Here is an 11,216-nt window from a genome sequence, read left to right as displayed (position 1 = left end):
CTTGTCATAAGACTCAAAACCCAATGGCCCAATAAAATGTTTGGGAATCAACCTTAACCAAACATCATATCTAATTGTATATCATATTCTTCCTCTCCTCAATAATTAACAATAAATATTTAATAACTAATATATGAAAAGATATCTACCAATCCCTAATAAGAAGAAAAAACATAAAATCTTCTCTTTTTTTTTTTTTGTTTTTTCTTTTGTCAACAACATAAAATCTTCATTTACCAACAATAAAATAAAATTTATATTTCCCTTGCTCTCTTACCCTTAAAATCTCCTTTTCCTAAAATCAAATCATCTAGTACCCTGTCTCTCTTCCTCCTTCCCTCTCTCTACTGATCATCTTCATAAAGGTAAATGCCAATGGCAAGAGCATGTTCTTTGTTATTTATTACATTGTTCATAAGATTTTGTCTCGATCTTTTCTTTTTGCATATTGTAATTCTTATTTCTTAGAAAAATAAAACAGGACATAGATTAATGGAGGAGCCAAAATGGCTGGAAGCTCTCTTAAGAACACACTTCTTCAGCATTTGTCCTCAGCACCGCGAGATGCCGCGGAATGAGTGCAACATGTTCTGCCTCTCCTGTCAAAACGCTGCGTTTTGCTTCTACTGCCGCTCCTCCTTCCACATTGACCATCCCGTCCTTCAGGTCCACCTTCTTCTCAACACACATTGCATATTTATATCACTTTTCACTCAACTCAATTCTTTATCGATCATTGGCACGGAGACAGATAAGAAGATCGTCGTATCACGATGTGGTGAGAGTATCCGAGATAGAGAATGCATTGGACATAAGAGGAGTGCAAACTTATGTCATTAACAGCGCGAGGGTTCTCTTCTTAAATGAGAGACCTCAGCCTAAGAATTCCTCTCATGGCGCCGCCTCCTCCAACCCAAAATCCATATCCTACTTCTGTGAGACATGTTGCAGAACCCTTCTTGATCCCTTTCGCTTCTGTTCCTTGGGTTGCAAGGTTCGTTCACCTAAACTTTTTTCTGAATGCACACATTTCGCTATATAAGCCAATGTGGAGTCAATCGATAACACAAGTACTTTACAACATTGGTTTATGCATATTTTCATAATTATTACTATATAATGTCTTCTAATTTATTTGTCCAATTGAAAATGAGGAATCAGTTTTAGGATACACTGTTTAGTTATATGTATGGTAGAATCACTGAATCATCTATATTCAAATTCGCATTTGTTTGTCTCATATAATGTATCTTAAGAAAATGTATATACGTTACATTTGCAAAAGGGAAATGTATGATGTGATCATCATGATAAAAATGTCAGGTTGAAGGAATGAGGAAGAATAAGGAAGAGGAAGAAGAAAGATTGCGTAAAGAAAGACAACAAGAAACGCACAAAGGCACGCATCCTCCAACTCATACCTCTAATTCTAGGCGACGAAAAGGCATTCCTCATAGAGCACCTTTTGCCTCCTAATTTAATCAATCTTTTTCAAGAAATATATGAAATATTAAAATATAAAAAAACTTTTCTTTAACTTATTTTTATTTTTTAAAATCCATTTAATGGTCCACCCAAATTAGCATAATATATGTGTATTGGGTGGGTGTATTTATATATTCCCAATTTGTACAATGTCCAGCTCACTCCTCACAATCCTCTCACATGGTAACAACAATTTGTCTAGAAGAAAATCCTAATTTCCCCTACTTTTTTATTTATTTATTCATCATTAAATACATTTCTAGCTAATTTTATACCATATCTATATGAGTAGGATTGTGGGATAGACTATGTTTGATATACTAATTAATTTGTGAAATATAAGTCTAATCATTATAATTACACATTGTACTAAAATCAAGAGCAAAAAGACTTTGCGGAAGGAAGAAAGGAATAACATGAAAATTAGGAAATAGTTATAGACTACGAGAATGTCGGTGAAGATCTATATTTTATACTTTTATTTTCGAGCATGTAGCTAGTGGTTTGAAGTTACCTGTCTCTATATCCATCTAGCTAAATATTTTAGTTTAGAAAACTGAAATTTTGTGGGGTTTAGGGCTCAATAATTGTGTATCTAAATGGCTAATAGGGACATGAATGTGTATATGTTTTGTATAAGACACATGAAATGTTTCTCTACTTGTTTTCGACATTAATTCTAAGCTGCTATATATATATATTTTAAATATAAAAATAGTTTGTCGTAGCCGTTAGGTATTCGAAAGGTACAGTTACTTAAAAAAGAAAGGAAACTTTCACTTATTATTTACATAAATAGTTTAAGTTGTAAAATTTTACGTCAAGGATGGTTATTACTTTAGTACGTATTGACCGTAATTTCTTTTCACTTATTTACATAATCTGATAATTTATGTCATTTATTAAAATAGCTAGGTTCTTAACTTTATAAATTACGTTTCGAATTAATTAGTTCTTGTACATATAACTGTAACAATATTTTTTTACTTGCGTTTCAAATTTTAAAATCTGACCACAAGGAAACGGCAACATTCAGTGGGGTCGAACCACAAGACCACAAGAAACAAAACAATACTTATAAGAATATAAGACACTTTATGAACCAAACGAAAACAGTGATTGTTTCTAAATTTTCTTCTAAAAACAAACTTAAATAAGAAAAGTTGAACAAGAACTAAACAAGTGAAGTAAGCAGAAAAAGAGAACAAAAAAAGTGAAGTAAGCATGCAAAAATTAACAAATTCAATGACCAAACTGTTGGAGTAAGCTTGAAGTAAGCTTGGAGATCAAGCTAATCAAAGAGAAATGGAAATTGGAGATTATATTTAAGAGATATCTAAATGTAATAGAATAAGAAGTTTTCCATTTAAGATTAGAAGAATATTCTTAGGAGTGTTATATATAAGGAGATGCTGAGATGTAGCATAACCTAAGAAGTTGTGAGTTTTAGAGAAGAGAGATTTAAGAGAGAGAGAGCTTAAGTTTTGAGATATTTTCTTAAGTAATAAGAGAGTTATTCTTATAAATTTGTCTTTCAATTCTTCTTTAAATTCTATATTTGGTATCAGAGCCTTACAAAGCTTATCAAAAGGATTTGTAAGACGCCATGGGTGAAATAACGGAATCAACAAACACGTCGCTATCCAAGCTACAAGAAGGAGGCGGTGGCTCTTCCTCATCAATCAAGTGTCCTACTCTAACTGCAACCAACTACACGGTCTGGGCTATGAAGATGAAAATTCTTCTCAAGGTACAAAGTCAGGGAAATCATTGATGAAACATCAACCGATGCGGAGAAGAATGATATGGCCACAGCTCTGCTTTTCCAATCTATTCCGGAGGCGCTTGTGCTACAAGTAGGAGAACTGGAGTCTGCGAAGCAAGTTTGGGATGCCATTAAAACCAGACACGTAGGTGCGGACAGAGTCAAGGAAGCAAGGCTGCAAACGTTGATGGCTGAGTTCGATCGCTTGAAGATGAAGGATACGAAGACAATCGATGACTTCGTCGGCAAGCTATCGGAAATCTCCTCTAAATCAGCTGCACTCGGGGTAGAAATTGAAGAACCAAGAATCGTGAACAAGTTCCTAAAAAGTCTTCCAAGGAGAAAATTCATACATATCGTGGCTTCGCTGGAGCAAGTGTTAGACCTTAAGAAAACAAGCTTTGAAGATATCATCGGACGTTTAAAGGTCTATGAAGAACGTATCTTTGAGGAAGAAGAAGCTCAGGACGATCAAAGCAAACTCATGTATGCAAACTTGGATTCAACAGCAAACCGTGAGTTCACCGGAGGATATAGAGGACGTGGTGGACGGTTCTATGGCAGAGGAAGAGGACGCGGAAGGTTTAATGGTGGAAGAGACAATTCAAAGGTGACCTGCTATCGATGTGATAAAGTGGGTCACTTCGCATCGAATTGCCCGGATCGGCTCTTGAAATTACAAGAAGTGCAGGAGAGTGACAACAAGAGTACGGTAGAGGCTGATGAGCTTATGATACATGAGGTGGTGTATCTAAATGAAGAAAAGGTTGTTACTAGCGTGTATGAGACTAACAGCGGAAGAGATGATGATTGGTATCTCGACAATGGAGCCAGCAACCACATGACAGGAGATCGACGATACTTCTCGAAACTTGATGATTCTATTACCGGGAAAGTGCGTTTTGGAGATGATTCCCGCATAGACATCAAAGGAAAGGGATCGATTGAACTCATTGATCAAAACGGAGAGCTGAGGATAATGACTGATGTTTATTTCATTCCTGGATTGAAGAGCAACATCATTAGTCTCGGACAAGCTACAGAAGCAGGATGTGATGTTAGAATGAGGGGAGACAACTTAACGATGCACGATCAAGAGGGAAGGCTGCTTGTCAAAGCGATTAGATCAAAGAATCGACTTTACAAGGTGAATATGGGGATAAAAGACACAACGTGTTTGTACTCAGCAACAACAAGTGACTCAAGCAGATGGCACGCACGGTTAGGTCACATTAATCATGAGAACATGAGGTCCATGGTGCAGAGAGAACTGGTCATGGGAATTCCGCTTACTAACTTTGAAAAGAAATTGTGTGGATCATGCTTGCTTGGGAAGCAAGCAAGGCAAGCCTTCCCACATTGTACCATGTTTCGAGCGACCAAAGTACTTGAATTGGTGCATGGTGACCTCTGTGGTCCCATAACACCAAGCACAATGGCTGGAAACAAGTATGTCTTTGTACTCATTGACGACTACTCAAGATACATGTGGATAACCTTGATGAAGGAGAAGAGTGAAGCTCTTAATAAGTTCATGAGATTCAAGAGTTTGGTGGAGCATGAAACCGGTGGAAGAATTCAAACGTTTCGGACAAATAGAGGAGGTGAATTTGTTTCAAAGGAGTTCAACGATTTCTGTGATAAGTCAGGCATAAAACGACATCTCACGGCTCCGTACACTCCGCAGCAGAATGGAGTTGTTGAAAGGCGTAACAGAATTTTGATGGAGATGACCCGGAGCATTCTCAAACATATGCGTGTCCCGAACTTTCTGTGGGGTGAAGCAGTGAGACACTCTACGTATCTCATAAACAGAGTTGCTACAAGATCTATCAAGGACAAGACACCATATGAGATGCTTCGAGGTAAGAAACCAAATGTTCATCATCTAAGGGTATTTGGCTGCATCGGATATGTGAAAACTGAAGCTCCGCACTTGAAAAAACTGGATGATCGATCACGAGTGTTAGTTCATCTCGGGACGGAGCCGGGATCCAAAGCTTACCGCTTATATGATCCACACACTAAGAGAATAGTGGTAAGTCGGGATGTAGTTTTTGATGAAGCAACAGGCTGGAACTGGAATCAAAGTAGTATGGAGCAAGGAGAAGCTGGAGAGTTTAGAATAAGCCTTGAAGTTTTTGGAAATCATGGTATTCATGATTCTGAGCCGTTTACTGCAGATGCGGGAACATAGGAGGTAGTAAGAACAGAGGGAGTGCGAACAGAGGAGCTAGTTCCAACTACCTTAAATGACGATCAAGATAGTGATTCTGAGGCCAATGATGAGAGTGAAGAAGACAACTCCGATGATGTTAATCCAGGTCCACAACCGATTGTTAGAAGATCAACAAGAGCAACAACACGACCCAAGTACCTCAACGATTACGTGTTATTAGCTGAAGCAGAAGGAGAACGTCTCTTAATGTTGATGAACGAAGAGCCAAGAGGGTTTTACGAAGCAACAAAATCGGAGGAGTGGATGCAAGCTTGTGAGGATGAGATTCATTCTATTACAAAGAACGCCACTTGGAACCTTGTTGAACTTCCACCCGCAGCAAAGCCAATAGGACTAAAATGGGTCTTTAAGCTTAAAAAATTTTTTGATGGAAGCATAAACAAATATAAGGCTAGGCTTGTTGCAAAGGGATATGTGCAGAGACATGGGATTGATTTTGAGGATGTATTTGCTCCTGTGGCTCGAATTGAAACAATCAGTCTTCTTATTAGCTTAGCCGCATCTAATGGGTGGGAGATACATCATCTCGACGTCAAGACAGCATTCCTCCATGGAGAGTTAAAGGAAACGGTCTATGTGACACAACCAGAAGGTTTTGTTGTCAAAGGAAGTGAAGACAAAGTCTATAAGCTCAACAAAGCGTTATATGGTCTTAGGCAAGCTCCAAGAGCCTGGAATGAAAAACTAAATGAAGTTCTCAAAGGACTAAACTTCAAAAGGTGCACCAAAGAACCTTCGGTGTATCGGAAGAAGGTAAACAAGGATATCCTTCTTGTTGCAGTCTACGTTGATGACTTGTTTGTTTCGAGAACTAGTGTTGCGGTTATAGAAGACTTCAAGAAGGAGATGGCGTTAAGATTTGAAATGAGTGATTTGGGTAAGTTAACGTATTATCTTGGAATTGAAGTGTACCAACACAAGGATGGAATAACTTTGAGTCAGAAACGGTATGCGTTAAAGATATTGGAAGAAGCTGGACTTTCAAAGTGTAATCCGGTTCAAACGCCAATGGAGGCTGGTCTGAAACTATCAAAAGCAACAGAGGAGAGAGACATTGATGCCACAAGCTATAGGAAAAACGTGGGATGTCTTCGTTATCTACTTCATACAAGACCCGACTTGTCTTTTTGTGTTGGAGTTTTGAGCCGTTATATGCAAAACCCGAAAGAGTCTCATGGAGCAGCAATGAAGCAGTGTTTGAGGTATTTGCGAGGAACCACCACACTCGGTTTAACGTTTACAAGGTCAACTACGGAGGAGACAAGTCTGATCGGTTACAGTGACAGCAGTCATAACGTAGACCCGGACGATGGTAAGAGCACAACCGGTCACATATTTTATCTTGGAAACAGTCTGGTTTCGTGGTGCTCTCAGAAGCAAGGAACGATGGCTTTATCGTCGTGTGAGGCAGAATTCATGGCAGCTACTGAGGCTGCTAGACAAGCGATATGGCTTCAGGAGTTACTTAGTGAAATCACCGAGATACCAAGTGGAAAGGCAATGATTCGAATAGATAATCAATCTGCGATTGCTCTCACTAAAAATCCGGTGTTCCATGGTCGGAGTAAGCATATACACACAAGATATCACTTTATACGTGAGTGTGTAGAGAACAGACAAGTTGAGGTCGAGCATGTTCCCGGAGATGAACAAAAGGCAGATATTTTGACAAAAGCTCTCGGAAGAATCAAGTACAAGGAAATGAGAGAACTCATTGGCGTTAAGGACATTGGAGGAGAAGACTTCAAGCTTAGGAGGGAGAATGTTGGAGTAAGCTTGAAGTAAGCTTGGAGATCAAGCTAATCAAAGAGAAATGGAAATTGGAGATTATATTTAGGAGTTATCTAAATGTAATAGAATAAGAAGTTTTCCATTTAAGATTAGAAGAATATTCTTAGGAGTGTTATATATAAGGAGATGCTGAGATGTAGCATAATCTAAGAAGTTGTGAGTTTTAGAGAAGAGAGATTTGAGAGAGAGAGAGCTTAAGTTTTGAGATATTTTCTTAAGCAATAAGAGAGTTATTCTTATAAATTTGTCTTTCAATTCTTCTTTAAATCTATACAAACCACGGAAGCAAACAACAAAAACGTGAAACTAACGATTGAATTCAACAGATTGGTTAGTTAACTTAGATTAAGTAGCAACTTATATGTTTTTGTGGGTATTAGTCTTTATTCTTTTGTGGATTAAACACTCTAGTACTCGATGACACACCATACAGCATACAAATAGAGTTGTCAAACTCTATCGATATACATCATATACTCATCCTTTTTTAAGTCGTCGGAGTCTCTCGTTTTCAGCTTCATCGAGCTCACGACACAAATAAACGAGAGAGAAAATGTGTTTTTTATATGTCGCTATCTGCGACGTGAAAAATGACAAGGCCTAGAATCATGTATAAACTATAAACAAGATGAGTGAGTCACCAACTGTAGATTATTTTGTTTTTGACGTTTTTCCTTACAAACTTGTTCAAGTTGGGTATCAACCAGTAATTTCTTATAAACAAAGAAACAAAAATATTGCTAATAGATGTGCTAAAAGCCGAAAAGTAAGTTTTAAACTATAATATGGAGAGAATTTGTCCCAGAAAAAAAAAAGAACTATAATATGGAGAGTTGTGAATTTTCTATGAATATTGTGGGCATTAGTTTGAATAAAAGAAAACAGAACATTGTTTTGCTTTCAGTTAATGTAAAAAAATAAGGGCATCAAGAAAAAATTTGGGAAACAAAATGATGGAGCTTACATTAAAACATGTAGATGAAAAAGTCCATTTAGAAGCAAACTAGCTAGCTAGCTAGAGTCTGTTTATAAACTTATATATTATCTTCAGCATAGTCTACAAAGGTGTAAACTCTAGTAGGATTCTCAAACGCTTCAAAGCCTTGAACTCTGACTCTTTGAAATGTTTTTCTTTGGGGATTGAAGTAGAATACAGAGAAACGTTCAGATGTATAGTTCGTGGACAAAATAATTTCCCTAGTAGCAGTTACTACGACAACGAAAACATCTCCCTCAATGAACATATCCACGGGAAAGGTGTATTCTTTTTTCAACCACTCTTGTTTCTGGGCATCCTCCAGAATCCACAAGCACATATCAAGATTACAGCTAGGCCTTTCGTAATCATTATAAACGTAATTATGAGTATACCAGGAGCAACTAATAACGCCTAGTTTACCCTTGTAATTTATCAGTTTAGTAGGCGGAGATGATAATAATAACTTCCTGTAGGTGATAATAGAATTTGTCCGAAGAAACCAAAGCTTTTCAGACCTTAACATCAAAGCAAGCTATCTTCACACCCGTTGCTAGCCCAGCTATGTAATACAAAACCCCATTGATGCATACCCATTCACCTATAGGATAATGGTTTTCGGGACAATACATTTGTCTCCATGACATGTTCCCAGTTCCTAATGTCAGAATATGTACTACAAGAAAATTGAGTTTTAATAGCACAGTAGTATAGCGTTTTTGGCAATAATGCTATCGTTAGTAGACTTTTAATTTTTAGATAGCGTTTGTGTATATGTAAACGCTATGTTATATTATATTAAAAAAATGAATAAAGTTTTTGCCTATTTCGAGGCTATGTTTAATAGCAATACCAATTAGTAAACGCTATGATAGTGTTAGGCGGTAAACTAAAAATTAGATCCCGCGACACTTAGAAAAATTTGGAGGCTATCTTTTCACTTCTCGACAAAAATTCCTAATTACCCACGAACCCTAAAAATTTCATTTCTTCCCTCTCTCTTCTTTTTGCTCGATTTTCACTGTCTATTTCCGAAATCCGACTTGTGTCCGACACAATTTTTACTCTCCCAACACAGATCTCCGACAATTTCACTCTCCGACACAGATCTTACTCAAAGTCTTTGCCAAATCGGATTGTCTCCCGAGTCCTTCCAGCTTCCCCTCGGTCGATTGTGGTTTTATTTTTCTGGTAAATCTCACTCTTTTGTACGAAATCTCAGTTTTGTTCATTCTTTCGATCTAGGGTTTTATTGTTCTGATTCTTCTGATATGTTTCTAATTTGTTACTTTCGTTTTTTTGTCGGTCGATTTCAAGGAAAAGTAAAGACAATCTTGAAGGTATTTCACTCCAACTTGATTGGTCTAACATATCGGTCGATTTTGTTTTTTTGTTTTTTTTTTTGTCGGTCGATTTCGTTCTTTTTTGTTGTGACTTAACGTGAGTGTATCTGATTACTTGTGTGCACATTTGGTCGGAGCTGTTGTAACATGGATAAAACTTGGGTCTGGTTACCAAGGTATTAACTTGAATGTTCTTCATCCATATCATTTCAGATTCGGGTTTCTTAGATTTTGTTTCTCTGATTACTTTTGTACGTTTCTTTATTACTTACAGGAATAGTCTTGAGTATGAGCTAGAAGCAACTAAATTTGTGTTTGATTCAGCAAGATGTTTGGGTAATCTATCAGATATGTTTTGTCCTTGCGTTGACTGTCGCAATGTGGTTCATCAGTCAAATGAGACAGTGTTGGAGCATCTGGTTATTAGAGGGATGGATCTAAAGTACAAGAGAAGTAAATGTTGGAGTAAACATGGGGAGATAAGGAATGAAAAGACAGCGGATGCTGATACATCTGAGTACGAGGCTTTTGAGTTGATTAGGACAGCTTTTAAGTCGAGTGAAGGCAAGAAATTGTCTGAGAATCACAGTGTAGAAGAGTTGGAGGGTATTGACAGTAAAGAGGAAATCGAGTTTAGAAAGAAGTTAGAGGATGCAGAAACTCCCTTATACTCGACGTGTGCTAACTACAAAAAGGTTTCTGCAATCATGGCACTTTACCGGATAAAGGTCAAGAGTGGGATGTCAGAGAACTTTTTTGATCAGCTACTGACAATAGTACATGACATGCTACCTGGAGAGAATGTGCTGCCTAGGTCTACAGATGAGATGAAGAGATTTTTGAAGGTTTTTGGTTTTGGTTATGATTCCATTCACGCCTGCATAAATGATTTTATCCTTTATCGGAAGCAATATGTGGAGTCAACAAGCTGTCCAAGATGTGCTGAATCAAGATGGGAAACAGATAATATAACCGGTGAGGAGAGGAAAGGGATTCCAGCAAAGGTGCTACGGTACTTTCCAATAAAAGATAGATTTAGGAGGATGTTTAGATCAAAACGGTTGGCTGAGGATTTGCGTTGGCACTTTACTAATGCTAGTGAAGATGGTACAATGCGGCATCCAGTGGACTCCTTGACTTGGATCCAGGTAAACGATAAATGGCCAGAGTTTGCTGGGGATGCTAGAAACCTTAGACTAGGAATTTCTACTGATGGGATGAATCCGTTCGCTATCCAAAACACCAAATACAGCACATGGTCGGTGTTCTTAGTCAATTAAAATATGGCTCCAACGGAGTGTATGAAAGAAGAAAACATCATGTTGTCAATGTTGATACCTTGACCAACCGCACCAAGCAACAATATTGATGTATATCTACAGCCGCTGATAGATGACCTAAAAGAGTTATGGAATGATGGTATGGAGGTTTATGACTCGTTTAAGCAGGAGAGTTTCACTCTAAGAGCTATATTGTTGTGGAGTATCACTGACTATCCAGCATTAGGTACATTATCTGGATGTAAAGTGAAAGGGAAGCAAGCGTGTATTGTCTGTGGGAAGGATACACCTCATAGGTGGTTAAAGTTCAGCCGCAAACATGTATATATGGGTAACA

General features: G+C 37.7%; 1 protein-coding gene across 2 annotated transcripts; it reads left to right on the top strand.

The window, feature by feature from the left end:
- On the top strand, positions 234-1,617 carry LOC104786931 (uncharacterized protein At3g50808). 2 transcript variants are annotated; one of them, XM_010512408.2, is made up of 4 exons: positions 234-365; positions 482-666; positions 752-994; positions 1,324-1,617. In XM_010512408.2, the coding sequence occupies exons 2-4, from the start codon at positions 493-495 to the stop codon at positions 1,474-1,476; spliced, it is 570 nt and encodes a 189-aa protein (XP_010510710.1). In that variant the 5' UTR covers positions 234-365; positions 482-492; the 3' UTR covers positions 1,477-1,617. The 2 variants fall into 2 exon arrangements, with proteins under 2 accessions (XP_010510710.1, XP_019101477.1); XM_019245932.1 differs by lacking the exon at positions 234-365 and having other exon boundaries at positions 490-994.

Source organism: Camelina sativa, chromosome 5, assembly GCF_000633955.1.
Source record: "Camelina sativa cultivar DH55 chromosome 5, Cs, whole genome shotgun sequence".
Lineage (NCBI taxonomy): Eukaryota > Viridiplantae > Streptophyta > Magnoliopsida > Brassicales > Brassicaceae > Camelina > Camelina sativa.
Note: the sequence above shows the minus strand (reverse complement) of the source record. Positions and strands in the feature narration are given on the sequence as shown.